This window comes from Nelumbo lutea, chromosome 4, assembly GCF_056320005.1.
Source record: "Nelumbo lutea isolate HS-2025 chromosome 4, American lotus-T2T, whole genome shotgun sequence".
Lineage (NCBI taxonomy): Eukaryota > Viridiplantae > Streptophyta > Magnoliopsida > Proteales > Nelumbonaceae > Nelumbo > Nelumbo lutea.
The window spans coordinates 45,323,106-45,343,693 of record NC_142687.1 but is presented as its reverse complement, the minus strand read 5'-3'; the positions used below and the strand labels follow the sequence as shown (position 1 = coordinate 45,343,693).

Here is a 20,588-nt window from a genome sequence, read left to right as displayed (position 1 = left end):
TCATGGAGTTGCCTTAGAGTTAGTTTTGTCAGAGTTTGTTAACAAAGTCTTGTTATGTCACTTTCGGTTTGGTCATTTGTCATTTTCTGCTTTGAGTCATTTGTTTCCAGATATGTTTAAGGGAGTATCCTTATCAAGTCTTCATTGTGAATCGTGTGAACTGGCAAAGCATTGTAGACATTCTTATTCAGTAAGCAATAAAAGATCTCTTTCTCCTTTTCATATTGTTCACTCTGACGTGTGGAGGCCATATCATTTGCCAACTATGGGGGGTTATAGGTACTTTATCCTTTTTATTGATGACTACTCTCGTTACACTTGGATTTATCTCATGAAATCAAGGGATGAAGTACCAACTATTGTGCAAAAATTTCATGAACTCATCCTCACCCATTTTAACACTCGTATCAAAATATTCCGTTCTGATGATGCTAAGGAGTATTTTGAGAGAACCCTCTCCACTTATCTTGAAACTTTTGGCGTTATTCATCAAAGTTCTTGTTCCTACACTCCACAACAAAACGAGGTGGTGGAAAGGAAGAACAAACCCCCCTTTGAACTACTATTATGCATCTTTATCACAATGTCATCTACATAGACTGCAAGTAGAGTCAGGGAATGACCTGTCTTCTTAAAGAGAGTGTGATTTGACTGAGCCTGTATGTATCTGAATTTGTCCAAAGTCAATCTAAACCTATCAAACTAAGCTCTTGGTGATTGTTTCAGCCCGTACAAGGCCTTCTTGAAAAGGCAAACTTTTCTTGCTTCTGTACTATAAAAACGAGGGGGTAATTCCATGTATACTTTCTCTTGCAAGTCTCCATTGAGGAAGGCATTCTTAACATCCAGTTGAAATAGTGGCCATGAGAAGTTTGCAGCAATGGATAGAAGAACTCTGATAGTGTTCATTTTTGCAACAGGTGCAAAGGTTTCTGTATAGTCTATGCCATAAGTTTGTGTGAATCCCTTTGCAACCAATCTGGCCTTATACCTCTCTATAGTATCATCAACATTATATTTCATAGTAACACTCATCTGCATCCAATAGGTTTCTTCCCTTCAGGCTGTATAACTAGTTCCCATGTGTCGTTCTTGACAAGAGCATCCATCTCTACTTGTATTGCTTCCTTCCATTTAGGTATCAAAAGAGCTTCTTGCGCTTTTCTGGGTATAGGAATAGCAGAAATAGATGCCAAGTAAGACCTGTAGGACTCTGAGAGACAATTATAGGAAAGGAACTTGGAGATGCAGTGGGTAGTGGATGAGGTGTAACGGCGCTTCCCTTTACGAATAGCAATTTGAAGATCAAGGTCATTTGTCGGTGAAGGTTGAACATTTGTAACAGTGGGATTGCATCTCCCTAGAAGCGTATGGGAACATTGGAGTTGAGAATGATGCTTTTGGCTACCTCTAAAATATGCCTATTTTTTCTCTCAGCAACCTCGTTTTGCTGAGGTGTGTGAGGACAGGTGCTCTAATGAATAATCCCATGATCAAGGAGATAGGATCCCGAGGGTTTTGCAAAGTACTCATTGGCATTATCAGATCTAAGAATCTTGATCTTGGTTTCAAATTGAGTTAGGATCATTTGATGGAAAGCTTGGGTCAGAGAGGGAACATCATCTCGAGAGTGCATAAGATATACCCATGAAAAACGGGTATAGTCATCAACAAATAATAAGAAATATCTATACCCCCCCCCCTTCCATGGTGGGAGTATGGTAGGGCCCCCAAACATCGGTATGCACAATATCAAAAGGAAGGTTGCTTATTTTATTACTTAAAGGATAAGATGATCTACTATGTTTTGCAAGTTCACAACTTTCACATTTTAACCCAGACACTTCTACTGACTCAAACAAGTTTGGAAAAAGTCTCTTTAAAGACCCAAAAGATAAATGACCTAAGCGGTTATGCCAAAGCATAATCTTACTAAAAGACTAAGAAACAGACAATTTCCCTGCTTCACTTTGTTCCCCTTGTGAATGTTCCAGTAGGTAGATTCCATTCATCTCATGGCCAATCCCAATCACCTTCTTCGTTTCCAGCTCCTGAAAAATACACCGATCAGGGAAAAAAGTTATCGAACAGTTTTGATTTTTAGTAATACTACTAACTGAAAGTAAGTTAGCATTAGGCTTGGGAACATGAAAAACTGAGGATAGGGTGATGGTATCTGATAATCTGATGTCTCCCTTGCCAGGAATTGGTATAAGAGAGCCGTCAACAATAGAAGCTTTGTCTCTCCCAACGGATAAACAATAAGTGATAAATAGAGTATATATGCTGGTCATATGATCTGAAGCACCTAAATCTATTACCAAGGAAGGTCTAGTATTACCTGGGACAGAAGCATGACAAATAGTAGCTCTTGTACCTGTATGAGCAAGGGCTGAAGTAGGCTGTTGAGCTGATGTAGGCCGAGCTGAATTATGAAATTCATTTTCTAGTTGAGTCAGAGCAGCTCAGACTGCAGCTAGGGTATCGAGAGGAGTGCCTCTTGTGCCTGATGAAGTTGTACTATCAGTGTTGACAACCATATTATCATTCCCTTTCTTATTTCTAAGCTTTGCTGGAACTAGATGATGCTGCAACTTCCAACAGGTGTCCTTAGTATGTTTAGGTTCCTTGCAGTGTTCACATACTAAGTCCTTCTTAGCTTCCTCTTTTTCCGTATCCCCCCCAGATTTAGGTCTAACTGCTGCAAAGGCTGATTCAGAGGGTTGTTGCTGCAACATAACCTTTCTCCTAGTTTCTTCACTATGCACTAGGGAATAGACTTGTGATAAAGTCACACTATCTCTTGTCAACAACTATTGTCTCACAATGTCATATTCAAAATTTAGACCAGCTAGGAACTCAAAAACTCTGTTAGTTTCAACCTGCTTTCTATATGTTTGTGCATCTTTTTGACTCTCCCACTCAATTGTTTCAAAATGGTCAATTTCATGCCACAGGGATTTTAAGGTTGAAAAGTAAACACAGACATGCTTCTCTCCTTGCCTTGGATTTTTAACCTCACATTTTAGCTCATAAGCCCTAGCAACATTAAGGGCTAAGAGTAGGTTTCCTTCATAACATCCCATATTTCCTTGGCTATTTTGGCCCACAAGTAGTTTCAGTTGATGTGTGGCTGTATAGAGTTGCACAACCATGCCATCACCAAAAAAATTCTCTTGAACCCACCTAGCATAAGTAGGGTCCTCCTTGGAGGGTTCCTTCACATCCCCTAGCAAGAAGTTCAATTTTCCTCTACCCCCTCCAGCCATCATGGCTGATTGGGCCCATTCCAAGTAGTTTGATCCATTAAACTTAACAGTTGTAATCTGAAAGGTATTTTCAGTAATGTTACCTAAACCACCAGTCCCAAAAGCACCTTCCCCTTGGTTCTTGTACTCCATTCTAAGTTAAGAAGAGGCTTTAAACTACTGTGACAAGAAAAACTGTATTTCAAGGTTGATAACAGCCAACCTAGGACAATGATTTTGTAGTTAGATAACAGTCAACTACTGTCCTGGGATTGATATCAGTCCTGAGATTTTCTATCCGTACCTCTCTGAATGAATAACAAAGTCCTTTTGAGTATCAATCTCAAGATAATGTACTTTATGAAGAAAAATGCCCAGAAAACTGATTGCTACCTTCAGTCTTCAAACTTGATCAATCGACTACTGTCAGCACCTTGAATCTTGATTAAAGAACCAAGAAAAAGCTGATCAGCACCTCCATTCTTGATCAAGAATCGATCTTGATCACTCAATTCCTGCCTGATTCTTCCTAATTACAAGAAGCTCTCTCCAATCTTAGGGCAGCTGCTAAAGCCTTCTTGCAACCTCCAAGAATCAGCTGAAGTAAGGATCTTTCTAAACATTCAGCCCTAAACAATTCTCATGTGGTCGGCTGAATTAAATCCACATGAGAAACCCTAGCTCTGATACCAACTTGAAAGAAGAAGAAGAAGAACCATTTATTGTATTACAGGTTCGAAGAGAAGAAAAAGAGGAGAGAGAGAGTGAAGAGAGGAGAAAAGAAAGAAGGGGTTCGGTGGTTAGTGATCTGATGCCCCATACACTTCTTTATTTATAGCTTTAGGTTCCTCACAAGAATAGGAAATAAACAAATATTAGAAACAATAAGGCCAGCTGGCCCAACTTAAAAGAAATTGGAAACTTCTAATAAAAGGAATTAGAAACTACTAATAAAAGAAATTAGAAACAACTAGGTGTGGGTATGAAACCACACTCACTAGAGCCTGAGTGTGGGTATGGAACCCCACACTCGTGGCTAACCAACTATTTCTTCAAGGAGAAGAGGGATCATAGAGTGGGTTGGGAGGTGGTGACTAGAGGCAAGAAGTCAGGAGATCTTGGGATAGGGAATATTAGGATAAGGAATATGGCTTTATTGGGAAAGTGGTTATGGATGTTCCCTCTAGAGAAGGAGAAGTTATGGGCTAGGCATAGTTGTGAAGGTGAGATCCCTCCTTCCTCTTCATCCTCCTCCTAACCCCCCTCCTCTTAAGAAGGCTTACGCCTCTTGCGTTCTGAATTATGCCTCATGCCTCTAGGTAGTGGAATGCCTCGCGTCACACCTCCGTGCTTTAAAACATTGATAATGATATGTTTGAGCATATTTGTCTTGTTTCCAGCTTCTGCATAATGCATTTTTAGGTAGTTTTCCCATGTCTTGCTTTGATTTCAATCCTATATTATGTTATTGAGTCTTTTCCTTTTGGTTGCGATAGCATTTTTGAGCAGTTGGAATGTTGATGCATCTGAGGTTATCCATGAATGTAATCAGAATCTAGTCCTGTAACCTCATTATATCGTTCCTTTTTTGTGAAGATTTGTCTGCTGTGACCCTGATGTGTTAGTTTTCCCTTCTTTATATTTTACATTTAATATTATTGTAGGAATATCATCCTGAATGATTCATCAAAAGTGCAGTTGATACAAAGGTCCCTTGGAGAAGGTCTTTTCTTGCTCCTTCGCTTTTTTTTTCTATAATCCTTGTTATCTTTTAACCCTTTTATGAACAATCCTTTGTTTTGGTTTATTTCTAATTGAAACAAATGCTTCATAAGAAATTTATTGCTAATTTTAAGAGATGTTGAAAAGCAGATTGGTCAAAATAGTCATGTGGAATTAACAAGAACATGCTCTGGGTGTATTTTTTTTATCAATATGACACCTTTATTGACTCTTTAACAAAAACAAATACAACACTCAACACTACTTTCTCATGAAATAAAAGGGTAGAGACATCATAATGCAGTTACTTTGAACAATTACAAGTTTCAATCTAAATTATTTCTTGTCACCTCCAATCCTGTATGAGGTGGGGTGACTCCTTGTCACCTTGACATTCGATGTTGCTTTCTTGATGAAATAAAACTTCTTTATTGATCTTCAAAGAAAAAAAAGACTTAGAGGCATCTAAATGTAGAGTCATTATAACAAGGGAGAGGTTGAGGGGGATGCCTCCCATAATTGGAGCAGGATGAGCAAAATCTAAGGGTGTATTTGGACTCCCATGTGATAGGAATATACCACTTAGATTCAGGGAAAATTTTATAAGATTGTTATAAAGCCACCAGCATTCTTGTGTGGAGTAGAGTGTCGGGAAGTTAAGGAACAAATTGTCCAAAAATGAGTGCAGAAAAATCCAAATCTTGAGATGGATAAGTGGAAAACTAATAAGGATATGATAGAAAACTGACACAGTTATAGGTAACTAGGAGTAGCCACAGTAGGTGATAAAATGAGGGAAAGTAGACTAAGATGATAAGGACATAAGGTGACATGTAGAGAAGGCCATCTACAACACCAATGAGAAGAAGTCATCTTTTCCAAGTTGAGGGTCTAGAAGAGCTAGGGGCAGGCCAAAGAAGACATGGGTTGAAGTAACAAGTAATAATTTGAAAGCCCATTATCAATAGATAATGCACTAAATAGAGTAGAATGGCAGATCAGGGTTCATGTAGCTGACCCCATAGAGTTTTTTTTTTTATCAATAACAGAATTAATATCATTAATTAAAATGAAAATTAGTACACTTGAAGAGAAAGAAGGGGGAAGGGATGACCTCTCTTAGCTCCTCCCCAATTGAACAAATTAGAACGCAGGCCAAAATAAGCTATTCTTTCCCACTCCTTGTTTAGCAAGTGTATCAGCTGTTCTTGGTTCGATTTGCACTGGATAAGAGAGAAATAGAATAGAAGAAGAAGAAAAGAAAGAGAGAACTAGAAGAGAAACCCTTTGGTTCAGCTAGAGAGAGAATTCAGTCTCACTCCCTAGCTGACCAGATTAGGGAGGATGCTGCTGCTTGCTAGTCCACAGAAAGTCGAGTTACCAGCTCAAAGGTTGAGTCCAGGAATGGTGAAGCTGAGGAAGAGCCATCTGCCAAGGCCGTGGGTCTAATTGATTGCATGTGTTTAGCGATGCTACCCTCAAATGTGGTATCGCACATTGCGTGCGAGTGTAGATCTAGTTCAGCTTTGCGTGAACCCTTGCATTTAATCCGGACCTGTAGTAGCTAGGCTTACCCTGCGAGTTTTCCTTACAACATCCTGCCTCTCTCAAGTCAATTCCAACCTCACAAATAGCTTGATGTACATAGAAAGCATTGACTTCGTGCTACTTGCTTGTAGCGGAGGTCATGCCAATGATTTGATTGTGTCAGTACTCAGTAGCAGATCTTTGAGAAAAGCTGACACTTGGAATTGCCAATTTCCATCCCAAGATTAGTTATACCTTTGTCCTACCAACGATTGTTTTTTCATTTTTGTACATCAGATTTGAGCACCAAAAGGTATGGGTGAGCAAGAGAAACCGAAAAATTGAACCGAACCAGTTGGTTCAATATTTTAATCGAAGGTACCGGTCCAGTTTTGGTTAACCAATATAGAAAACCGGCAGTTAAACAAGCCGACTGGTATACATATATTTCTGTATATTATATGTATATTTATGTATATTATATATATATTTATTTTCTATTTATTATAAATTAATAAATGTGCATTATATATTTATAATATATAATATATTATTTATTATTTAAAATATAATATTAATATATTATAAATATTTAGTGTTTTATACATTTATATATATTTTATAATATTTTATAAATATAAAAAAAACCGAAAAATCGATGAACCAAACTGGTCAACCGATTGGCTTCGGTTCAGTTTCAGTTACCAGTTTTCTAGAAACCGGTAATACCACTTGATTTCAAAAATAGGTCCACGGTTCGATTAATTGAAACGTGAGCACCCCCTACCAAAAGGTGCCTACCTTTTTGAACTTGGCAGTATATAAAGGCTGGCTGCATCATTGTAAGGAGATGAAGGTTGAACTTTAAGGAGATTTAGTTTAATACAATTGCATTCTATCCTTATTTTCTCTCTCGCTGGACTTGTTTAGAGCCATAGAGAACCCCTAGATCCTAACATTGTTTACATGTGTAGAGACTTAGGTTGCTCCTTCGACATGTTGCAAAACCTAGAGTGAGTGTTCCTTCAGTGCTGTGGCTAGCTTTGTGGTGGTAGTAGTGTTTTCCCTGTTGTAGTCGCTTGTCTTCTTTCTGAGTTTTCTCCCCTTGAGGATTACCCACCACACTACATAACTATTCTTGCGTTCAGCCTCATCATTGTGTTGAAGTGTCTATGAATAGGAAGACTGATGGATATTGCCAAGAAAATCAAAACAAGACTAAAACCTGCTATGAAAGTATTCCTTGGCATTATCAAAATGAAAGACCTTAATGGTAGCGCCAAAGTGATTTTGTATTTCAACATAAAATGGGAGAAAAATATAGTACAATTCTGAATGATCTTTCATTAAATACATTTGTGTCATCCTTGAAAAATCATCAATAAAGGTTACGAAGTACTTGAACCCATTGTAAGATGAGATATGACTAGGGCCTCAAACATTACAATGAACAAGTGAAAAAGGACTTAATTATCAAAAAAAAAAAAACAAGTGAAAAAGGACTTGAGGCATGCTTATCTTCTCTTGGGATGAAAGACATTCTATAATGTTTGTTAAGTTGACATTGATTGGCACTTTAAACTTGAAATTTACTTTAAGGTAGAAACTACTTCAAGACTTGGAGAAGGGATGGCCCAAACAACAATGCCATTGTTGAGGTGTGAGTGAAGACTGAAGAGCTTTCTGTGAACCACCATCACTTTCTAGATAGTACAACCCTCCAACTTCCTGTCCACCACCAATTGTCTTGTCTTCCTTGTCTTGGGATCCTGAAAGGCACAATAAGAAGGATAAAAGGTGATTGAGCAATTAATATATTTAGTCATCTTACTCATAGACAAAAGACTAAAGGGGAATTACATATCAAAAAAAAAAAAAAAGACTAAAGGGGACTTTGGGTACATATAACATATGAAGATAAAGTGAGCTCAGAATCAAGAGACACATTACTAGTATCAATGATGGAGGAAGTTGTAGTATCGGCCAAAGTGACATTCTGTGATGTATGACGAGTAGGCAAGGACATAAGCAACTCTAGAGATCCAGTCATTTGGTCTGAAGCTTCAAAATTAATTACCTAAGGTGTAGATTGAGAACAAGAAACTTGACCTGCTATACCTGATTTAGCAAGGGTGGCATCAGTACTGGAAAAATAAACACAAAGCTTTTCATACTCCTCATGTATGATATTTACTAATTCCTTCTCCTTCCTACCTCCTAAAGCAGGTGCTCCACCAACTGATGTAACATTACTAGAATGATCTCCAACTGTAGTATGATAATCCCATGTGGATGATGAGCCATACAAGTCATGACAAAACTTAACTCGATGTCCTTTTTTTTTGATGAGTAATAAAGTAATTTATTAAGATTAATCAAGATGAACCAACAAAAGCTACAGAATAGAGTTCCCACAAAGAGGCATGACCATAATTTTCAAGGCGCCAAGGTGAGGCTAGGTGATGGATATTTTTTTTAAGTAAAAAGCATATATCCTAGGGTAGTTCTCTAGGTTCCATAATCATATTTTCTTCATAATTATCCATAATTTTCATAAGAAAAGTATAAACTTCATGTTAAAGTATAGAAAATCAACATATTCATGAGAAGAAAAAGAAGAAAGAAAAGAAAATAAAAAAATTATATGGTAGGTTTGGCAATTAGGTAAGGCGAGCCAAGGGCGCCTTGTTGCCTAGGCGTCGCCTTGACAACTATGGGCATGAGATTTTGCCTCAAGACAAAGCAAAATACAACTGAGCCCAAAATAATTGATCCCTATGCACCCCATGCTTAGCTAAAAGGTTCCTAGCCCATTATCTGATCTCTCCCACTGAACTCTAACTGTTAAATTGGAGGTTAGCCACTTAAATCTTCTCATCACCCCCTATATGACCATGCTACAGTCTCCGGCTCTTTCAGCCACCCAATTACCAATTTAGAGTCTCCTTTGATGATCAATCTCGCGAAGTTCATTTCTTTTGCTAGTTGTGCTCCTTGTAAGACTGCTTGGACCTCTGCACTAACTGCATCCCTCATTCTGATTGGAATAGAAAACAGGGCTACAATCTGATCCTCTGCATTCCTAAACACTCCTCCAATACTAGAAGGCCTAGGATTACCGAGGCTGCTACCATCAAAGTTTATCTTGGTAAAGCCTTCTTCAGGGGGCTTCCAGGCAACAACTGGCTTGTTCTTAACTGAAGAAGAATTTGCAACCACTTCCTAGTTTCTCCACATGTCAACTAAAGAAAATTGTGAAAAAATACCTGATGCTTTAGCCCAATTAATAGCCCTGTTCAGCAAACAATCCCAAACAGAAGCCTTATTCCTCTCTTTATCATTGAAGATTCGGTTACTTTATAGCCATAATCAATGTTTTAAAAACCGACCCACTTTTGCCTCTAGGTTGTGGGTCACCGGTTTGACTGCCCTGGTCGAACGGGTCAGACCGTTCCATGTCAACAACGTATATTATTTAAGTATCTAAATTTATATACATATATATGTGTATGTGTATATGTTTATATATGTGTACAAATACATATTTTATCAATAAATAGTGTATAATTATGTTTTACATGTATTCATAAAAAAATTATGTTTTACATATAATATGTCTTATTTTATATTTAATTTATGTTTTTATTTAAGTTTATTTTTTATAAAAAAAATAAAAATTGTGATTTGAGGCCAAAAGGGTTTTTTTTTGGCAAAAATAATAGGGCAAGGCACTTACAACACATTGGAACGCATAGATCCCGAAAGCTTACCCAAAATAAACAAAGATCACCCCAATCGGACATCGAAGTGCAAAATTATGGCCTCCAAAAGTTTGTACATGCATTGAGTGTGCAACCCACAACCTGGTGACGGGGTCGAATAGGGTTAGGATTGGCAACAGTGAGGGGTGGGGGTCCCCACGAAAATCCCCATTCCCATCCCCATCCCTGCCAACGGGGAACATGTTATCCCCATCCCCATCCCTATCCCCACTTGTTCTTAACTGAAGAAGAATTTGCAACCACTTCCCAGTTTCTCCACATGTCAACTAAAGAAAATTGTGAAAAAAATCCCGATGCTTTAGCCCAATTAATAGCCATATTCAGCAAACAATCCCAAATAGAAGACTTATCCCTCTATTTATCATTGAAGATTTTGTTACTTTACAGCCACAATCAATGTTTTAAAAATGACCCACTTTTGCCTCTAGGTTGTGGGTCACCAGTTCGACCCTCCTGGTCAAATGGGTCAAACCGTTCCATGTCAGCACTATATATATTTAAGTATCTATATTTATATACATATATGATATATGTGTGTGTATATGTATATATGTGTACAAATACATATTTTATCAATAAATAGTGTCTAATTATGTTTTACATATTATATATGTATTATTTTATATTTAATTTATGCTTTTTAGTTAAGTTTTTATTTTTTATTTATAAAAAATATTAAAAATTGTGATTTGAGGACAAAAGGTTTTATTCTTTTGCAAAAATAGCGGGACAAGGCACTTATTACACATTGGGACACATAGATCCCGAAAAGTTACCCAAAATTAAAAGAAAAAAAGATCACCCCAATTGGACATTGGAGTGCAAAGTTATGGCCTCCGAAAGTTTGCACATACATTGAGTGTGCAACCCACAACCTGGTGATGGGGTTGAATAGGGTTAAGAATGGAAACTGGGCAGGGTGGGGATGGGGAGCCACTCTCCATCCCTGTCCCTATCCCCACCAATGGGGAAAAGGTTATCCCCATCCCCATGGGGATCCCCACACTCTGTGATTTTTTATAATGTCAACCATTTTGTTTTTGTTTTATTAATTTTATTTAAAAGTTTAAATAAAATTAGGTTTGCTTGGATCACTCCAAGCCAGATAAAAGGGTGTGGGCTCCTAGACCCAAAGGAACATTTACTTGGTGTAGGCCAGTTCTCCCAAAGATTATGGTATTTTGTTGGGAAGTATTCTATGGGAAAGTAAACACTCTAGATATAATCTACAAAAGAGAAGACCTTTTCTCTGTATTTGTCCCAATTGGTGTATCCTCTGTATTGCTCATGGGGAGGATTGTTACCATCTACTAATATCATGTCCTTTTTCTGCATACCTTTGGGCTTGGCTACTTTTGATGTTTGGGAGTAGTTGGAGTCTACTAGCAGAAATTCGCATGATCTTTAACCATTCTACTTTCTCTTGGCCTACAAAAAAGAGGGAGACTTATGTGGAGATGTGCTCATGCTGCCCTGATTTGGACTCTTTGGGAAGAAAGGAATGCTAGAATTTTTCAAGCAAAGGAAAGGAGCAGTCAGGAATTGAAAGACTGCGTGTTGCATAGGGCAATGCTTTGGCTGAAGACTTTGGAAAGCTTTCATCAATTCTCTTTTAATGACCTTTGGAGAAACTGGTCAGCAATAGCGAGGTGTTCACCCTTCAAGGACAAGTCAATTACAACATTTAATAATTGAAGGAGACTACAAAGTGGTGGTGGGCTGGTTGAAAAATCCTGAAGATGCTATATGGCACTACAAGAGCGAAATGAAGAAATTCAGTTGGTTGACAAGGGATATGTTGGTGGGGAGATCAGAAAATACTTTGTTCAATGTGTTAGCCAAGCAAGGGGTAAATAGGGAAGAATTGTTTTGGGCTCAGTTGTGATTCCAGTATTTCTTTCCTAGTTTACTTGTAAGATTCTAGGAGGGGCTGCAGCTCGCGCCTCTCCCTAGGATGTTGTATGAATTCACAACTCTAAATCAGCTTTTGAATTAATAAAATTTACTTTTATTCATAAAAAGGTTTAAAAATAAAATAATTAAAATTACAATCCTATTAAAAAAGATTCAAGCATATTCAACCATGTTTTTAAAAATATTAATATATAGATGTATGAATACATATATGCATATATAGACGTATGTGTACATATATACAATTATACATATATATTAGCGGGGATCTCACAGAGCGGGGATCGGGGTCCCCGCGGAGTGGGGAGTGCTCTCCCCATCCTCGCCCCGTCCCTGTCAATGGGGATGGAAATTTCCCCATTCTTGTCCCCGTGGGGGGAAAATCATCCCTATCTCTGCCCCATTCGGGGTGGGTCCCTGCAGGGATTGGGGAAATGGGGAAAATTGCCATCCCTAAACAGGGTTAATGGTTGAACCGCCCGGGTTGGATGGTGTTTGACCGAGTCAACGTTTTTTGATTGAAGGGTGGGTTTCAACAGAACCGGATCTGGAATTAAGGCCGGGTGATGGTTCGAACAGTTCAATTGGCTAGGTTAATGACGGGTTAAAAACACTGGCCACAATAACTGCATTCATGCACCTACTCACATCCACCACCACTTATGGTGCCATCCCTAGCACTTCCTCCATCTCTCCTACCACCATGATCACCACCTCTAGCAATGGCCATAAAATCCAACTTTTTTTTTTATATCTTTTGAAGGGGTACACAACTAGGGGGGGGGTGGTTAGCCCATCTCCCAACCCAGGTGCTGCCCAAGTCTCTGCTACGACCAGCAGGAGACCTTACCAACCAATGCAAAAAAGTCCAACTTTATCATATGAACTATTCAACAACTGCCAATGCAAAAAAATTCAATAGATCTGATTGCCGATCTCAAGAACTGATCAGCCAGCCAGAGGATTGCAGCTTGTTGCCCACACTAGGACCACAGACAAGCACCTTGTAGTTGTAGGCAGAAAACAGAGCTATCACCACACACAAGTTACTATGAAATCATCATTGCAACATAAAAAGGCACACTTCATAGCACCAACACTGCTAGGAATTTCTACAAACACCACAGCTTCGCAACAACTTAACCATCAGCTGTCTAGTGCTATCCAGCTCGCAATTCAAAGGACATGTAAAGAATAAACCACCACGAGTCTATACACTACAGCTAATCACACCACCAACTTTATATCACTCAACAAATTAATCACTATGGCAGTGTGTTCACTCAAAAACATATCTAAAATAACTTCCAGCAATAGCCAACCTCACAAAATCAATGAAAAATCACCCAATAGCAATCGGAATTGACTTTCAACAGTAACCACACTTATAGGCTTAGAACTAGTTTGCTTCTACACCATACCAAATCATCCAAATGCCCCAAGGAAGTAGAAAACATGTATAACCAACCTGACCATCAAAAACACCCTTTTTTGATCTGCCAAATAGAGAAAGGAGAACTAGATTCAGTTAGAAGAGAATGCCTCTATCTGCTGCTCAACTTATTTTATTTTATAATAACTGGTAGAGTTACAACTACCTCTAATTATGTAAAATAAAGACATCATTTTTGTGCCACCTATGATTCTAACAATAATGATAAAGATTATGAATTTTTTCTTAAAATGGTAAGTTGGTACCTAGGGGACTCAAAGAAGACATTTATCAAGTGGAAATGGTTTGTAAACAGGAGGAAGAACTTTGGCAATTGAAACTCTACTCTTTTTATGAAATGGTTTTGGAGGATTCCAATGGATATGGATAAACTGTGGTATAATGTGGTGAGAAGCATCCATGTGGTTGGCTTATGTAGGATTCTAACAATGATTTTCAAAATCTCTCTTAGACGAATATAGAGATTGGTCAATCCAATCACCTCCATGGTGTTTCTGGATTCAGTTTTTGATCTACTTGCAGCATTTAAACTACATACTATTTGCTCCTGTATGCTGCATTAGCCGCTGTTTTGTAGGAGTTCACCTTTATTTTGTATTTTAACAAATCTTACTATTTCTTTGTCCAGATATTGTACAAAGGAATGTGGAAGGTCCACAGTCATTGCAGTCATGTCCTCGGGCTATGATCCTTGTTTGTACATTTCTCCTTTCTTCCTATGGCTATTTATTTTTAGTTTTCTTTAGTCTCATTAAGCTTATGATTTGCTTTTCTCTTGATGTTGTGATAATAGCTCATTTAGTTTGCCTTTGTATAGTTGCACAATAACCGTTTGATAATTAAATGTAGAAATCAATTCTGGCATGGTTCTCTATTGTATGATGGCCTTTCATTATGGGTTTTTAGTTTTATTTCTTTATTTTTTTGTCTTTTGGTATGTATGTGGTTGTATGTGATGGTAACAAGATAAAATGAGCATTAATACGTGAAAAGTGAGAAGCAAGTACATGTGTCTCGAGCAAGAGGAATCAGTTTGCCACCTGTTTATCTCTTGCAAAATTGCAGATTTTATTTGACATTTTTTTTTTCTCTTTTCTTTTTGGAGTAAGATACTTTCAGCTAAGATGTTCAGCGGAAATCTTCTCTTGTTGGTCAAAGATTAGTGGTAGTAAGAAAGCCAGAGTTGTTTGGAGCTGTGTCCCTTTTGTGGTCTTCTGGGGTATTTGGAAGGAGAAGAACAAATGGTTGTTTAAAGGCAAGGTTCAGAAGATGGAGGGGATGGTGGAAAATATTGGCAAGTTGATGGTTGACTGGGTGATGGTTCTTCCAGATTTCACACAGATTGCTCGATCAGAGTTTGGGAGAGATTTTGGGAGGTGCTAGAGATGCAAAGTTGATGGTTGCCTTAACCATAGTTTTCAAGGTGCCAAGGAGAGGCTAGGTGACCATGGGGCACCCAGGCACCTAGGCGATGAAATCAAAAAATATGAAGCCTACATGTTTCTACCCATTATAAGCTAGTTATTTGGTTTTATACATTAACCTACAAACCTCTAAACTAACTTTTGTGCTTCTAATTCTTGCAGTCTTGCTTAAAGTATGCAATATAAAATATTAGAAGTTGGAAGTTCAGACTTAAAAGAACTGAAGGGGGCGTAGTCTCTGTGTTTGACCAAGAAAAGAAAAAGAATTTAAGAAGAAAACATTGAAATTGTTGAACTGAAACTTGTTAAAATAAGCTTTTTAGTTAAACCACTTCAGCTGTTATCAAATTGCCCTATCAATATTGAACAATGTTTAGGGTTACTTGAGGTGTTTGGTTGCTCCATCAATGCTGAACAATGGAGAAAGGCTCAACAATGACAACCGAGGGTTACTGCAGTCCTGAAATCTCATTGAACTCAAGCAGATAGTGAAATGGAGAAGAAAACAATTGAAATGGAGTTGGATGAATACTCATCTATAGTGAAATGGAGAAGTAAAATGGACATCGAAGCTAAGAGTTTTTGCTTTGAAGAATGCAGATACAAGGATAGGTGGATGCTAAAGATCAGAGGAGAGGAGGGCCACCATTTTGCAGACGAGGAAGTGGTTGGATGGTTGAAGGGCTTCTTGGACGGGACGACCTTCTCCATTAAATGACTGCACTGGAAGAGTGTGAAGTGATTGCAGATGGAAAAAAGTTTTGAAGCTGAGCTGAGGTGGAACATGAAAGGATGGTTCATGGTGGTCTTAGAAAGATTTGGAGATAATAGAAAACAGACGCTGTGTGTACCAGAGGGTAGAAAGAGAACAGGTTGGAGATTGTTCGCAGATATATTACAGGAGTTTCTGCTGAAAGGGAAAGAGAGACAAAGCTCAAAACAAAGAAGGGACACAGAGGTCAGTGATGATTAGAGTTACAGAGAAAATTCGAAGGAAGGAATACAAAAAGTTGGAGTTCCACAAATAGTTGTATGTAGTAATACCAGAAGTTGAAGGGTGTTCCTAGATATGGAGAAAGAAGCTTGGAAGAAAAACTTGATTTTACCAGCAGCCAAAAAAGTGTCAGATTGGGGAAGAATTGCAGAAGTGGTTGTGGAGAGATTCAACATAAAAGGAATCGTGAACATCAGATCTTTCGATGATTTGAAGGCTGTATTGCTTAGAGCTGGTGAAGAAGTTGTAATTCCCGGCGCTGAGATGGTGGATTCTCCAGCTGGTAGGGTAAGGGTGGAGAGTTGGTATTTATCAAAAAAAAAAGGGTGGAGAGTTGGTATGTTTCCTGTAGTCAGAACCATACGTCTGTGAGAATCCTTGAGATTCGGCTAGTAGGACTCCCTTTCAATTTCTGGAATGAAGGAATACTGGAAAAGCTGATTCAAACGATGGGGGGAGTTCTGGTAGCATTCAATCTTCAAGATCTGCATGCTGTAAGAGTAAGAATCGTGGGCCTACTTCCTGATGAAGTTCCCAGATGCATAAACCTGCTTGCAGAGGATCTCTGGATTAAGGTTTGGGTTCTTCTGGAAGCTGAATCGTCTCTGTGGGAGAAATGTTCAAAGGAAGAAGGTGATGACATCAGCGAAGGCTGGGTTACACATGGAAAGGAAAGCAGAGGCCAGTCATCGAAGGCAAGTGGCCAGCCGTTGAAGGAAGCTGAAGAGTCTCCATGTGAGATAGGTGTAAAGACTCAAAGAAATAAAGTCCGTAGCCCAAATCTCTTGAAATTTGGAGCAGGTGGATTTAAAGATTTGTAATGAGTTATTGGAAAGTAATATTGTGGATTGGGAATTTGTGGCTGTTGATGGTGTAAGAGTCAAGATTGGAGCTGGTCTGTACCCTTGAAAATACATATGCATCTGTGGTATTTAAGTGGATGCTATCTTGACAGGACAAAAAGACAAGAAAACACTGATAATACCACTGAGCGGTATGTATTATTTTATTGCTTGAGAATGAGTGGCAATACTAGATAGTCTGGATTTTTATCGGTTTTAAATGAATCAAAAGGGTTCTTGTTTCATGTTTAAATATCCCCACAATAAATTGTTGTACCTGGTTCTAACTTCTAACAAAAGAAGCATGCATTGGATGAGCTACAGTATGCTTGTTTATTTTGATTAAAGATTTATAGTTAACTTCTCTTTATTGAAATTCCTTACAAAATGCAATGCTCATGGGTAACATATTCTTGTCTTGTTATAGGTGGCTAGTGCAGGGTATGGCTTGGATCATATGACAGCCATTGAGCTTCTTGGAACAGTAAAATCAACTAATGGATTGGCTGTTGGTGTTGTACTGAAGCCTTTCAGCTTTGAAGGCCAAAGACGCCAAGATGAGGTAGGGTATGCAAATCTGTTATAGAGGTCTGGGCCCCTGGGAGTGGAGGAGAGGGGGAGGAGCTAGAGTATGCTTATCAGATAATACTGCATGCTGATTTAACAGCGAAGTAAGGAAATAAACAAATGTTATTGCTTTGACCAAGATATTTAGGCTGTCTCATTTTTCTCTTTTCACCTTGTTGTTTATTTGTGAGCCATGAAATGATGGCTCAATTATGCACCCTATTTTCTATAAAATATTTGGATCAATTTTTATTTTTAAAATTTGAAACCTTTATTTGAATTAATGAACAGGAGTAGTGGTAAAGGAGAAAAATAAACAGAGTAATAGGAATTCAAGTAGAACCATTGAACAAACTAAAAAAAAAAGCAAAACTTCTGTTTTTGTTGACAAACATATTTTAGATAAGTCATTGAACAGCTTCAGTGAATGACAATAGAGAGAAGTGTAAAAGCGGTGGAAGAATATGTGGTGACTAAGGTGATACATTGGGTTAAAACGTTGGACATTTTTTTTACCTTTTTCCTTTGGCGGTAGCAAATAACTCTTCAAAAAATAAACCGGAACCCTCTTGTTGGTTACCTCCTACTGAAGATCTTATCAAACTGAATTTTGATGGAAGCAGTCAAGGCACTCCAGGTCCCTCTGGCATTGGTGGGGGGGTATTTAGAGATAAAGACGACCATATTGTTGTTTTGTACTTGGGAATGGTGGGGGAGAGGGACTCAAATAAGAGCTGAATTCCTTGTTGTAATTCAAGCATTGAAGCTAGAAAAAAGGAATTGAACTTGAATAAGCTGATTGTGGAAGGGCATTCCAAGTTGGTGGTGGATGGTTAAAGCAGCTGGGTTCTGTCATTTGGGTTTATAGAGATGAAATTAAGAAGTTTAAGTGGTTAACTAGCAACACGACCTTTAGAATACATTGCTAGAAGATTGTCTATTGGAATGGCTCATACATTAGCTAAGCAAGGGGTTAATAGGGATCATTTGTATTGGGCTCAGTTGCATGTTTTTATGTTTTTCTGTGAGAGGTTGCATCTCGCACCTCTCTTAGGGAGCCTAGTACTGATTGTATATATTGCTGCTTTTTAATAAAATTTCATCACTGTTATTTATCAAAAAAAAGTCAGCACACTGGATCAACTCTAAAGATTTTTAAGCTTCAGCTTTCAAATAATTCACAATTTTTTTGATAGGTTTCCAATGATTCAGAGTTCAACTTGAAGTTCCTTGAAATCAAGCCAAAAAATTTCTATAAACTATTCTTTAAGTTTATCTATTTTCTCTACAGTATTCTATAGTTCACCATTCTTGTATTATCTGCTGCATACTTCATTATCTTTTTTACCTGTATCAAAAAGTGCAACTGAGCTTCTGGGATGACATATTGCCATTGATAATGCATTGTGTTTGCGAGGCTTGTTAAATAAAGGACACACTAGTCCTTATTTTATTACTAAACAGGGTTATCATTGTAATTAGATATTCTTATTGCTTAATATATATACCCAGCTGCCTTCTAGGTGAGACTAATTGATTCCAAGTCTCAATCAAACATGAGCTTGGGAGTTTCTCCTCTTTTCTACCTGCAGTTAGTCTTCTTTTTTTCTCTGCTAAACCTATTTCTTCAGCAGCATATATCAGTTTAGAAATGTAATTGATATGGATCATTCACAAGATTTTAAAGTATATAAGATGCACAATAAGCAGAAAAATAGCAGCTCCGAAGCCTTGCTTTGGTGAGAATGGAGCATGGACAATATGGGAACTTCTATAGGGCCTTGATGGGGTGTTTCTGGATTCAAATATTCAATAGACAAATTAGTTCTAGGTTCACTTTTGCTCATTCTATTTACATAATAATGAACTTTTATTACCTTTTTCTTTTCTTTATTTACGTAGTTACATGTATTTTGGAATTTTCAGCTTAGGTATGTCTACAGGACCAGTGCCTATATAAGGTCTTGTAATCACATTTTACAACAGTTGTTTTGAAAAGAAAGAGCAGATTCCCCTCAATGTGTGAAGCTTTCTCTTATAGGAGTGAATCCTAGACACCCTACCACAAAGCTTTCCCTTTAAGATTCTGCTTCTTTTGCAACTGTAATCTTCCAAACCTACAAAACCTGTCCTTTTTCTCATCCTCTCCTACCTCCAAACCAAAACCAGTAACCCTTTAAGACCCTAACTCTACTGAGCTCATAATTTTTCTAAATCCTATTTCCTATGAAATTTCAAGCTTTAACCCTGAAACCATGGTGTGTATCCATTAAAATTTTTGTTTCCTCTAAAGGTACTGCATTAGTCATTCTTCTTAAAGGTTTTGATGGATCTATAGAAGAATTGAGGCCATTCTGTTACTTGAATTCTAGAAGAAAAGAGGTGGAAGTAGGAGGTGAATGGCTTGTTAAATTGGAGAATCTGGGGAGGGGAGGTCCCATGGACTTCTAGGAATGCTCTCAAGGAACATACTTTTGAAAAGTAGGCTATTGGAGAACCTGGGGGAGGAGAGGTCCCATGGGGTTCTATGAATGTTCTCAAGAAACCTATTTTTTAAAGGAACCTAGAGAAGGTGTCAATATAGAACAACTCTAATGGGACCTGCTATCCATGGATAGGAAGAAAATTTGTAAAATATTTGGTTAGGTGAGCAGCATTGCTCAATTATACACTTGGAAACAAGAAACAAGAACTCCTCCCTTTCCTTTTTCCTTTTCCTCCTGCTTTTCCCCTCTCCTCCCTCATGAGGAGGCTTACATCTCCTTGTGCTTGGGAGGCTTATGGCTCTTGCATTCTGAACTGCGCTTCACACTTCCGGGTAGTGGAACGACTCACATGATGCCTTTGCGTTTTAATACATTGTAACAAGTTCCCACCAAGAAAAAATACAGTACCCAGTAGTATTATCTTTGATCAGCTAGGTGAATCTACCCAATCTGCATTAGTGCAACTAGATTTGGATAAATGTCCATGATCCTTAAAAACCATTAGTAAGGCATCTTTTTAGATATTGAAGGATCCTAAACATTTCATCATGATGAGGCATTTTGGGCATTTGCCACTTTATCCTCCCAAATCAGCTTACTAATTGAGGAGATTCTGTTTCGGGCATTTG

The 20,588-nt window shown here is 38.1% G+C and overlaps 1 protein-coding gene across 1 annotated transcript in view; it reads left to right on the top strand.

Moving 5' to 3' along the window:
- The window catches only part of ARC3 (GTP binding protein), a 99,516-nt gene that overhangs the window by 6,125 nt on the left and 72,803 nt on the right, over positions 1-20,588 (top strand). The window contains exons 2-4 of the mRNA XM_088941294.1: positions 4,913-4,971; positions 14,275-14,339; positions 17,334-17,468. Coding sequence (XP_088797420.1) covers positions 4,913-4,971; positions 14,275-14,339; positions 17,334-17,468 — 259 coding nt within the window. The remainder of the gene's footprint in view (positions 1-4,912; positions 4,972-14,274; positions 14,340-17,333; positions 17,469-20,588) is intronic.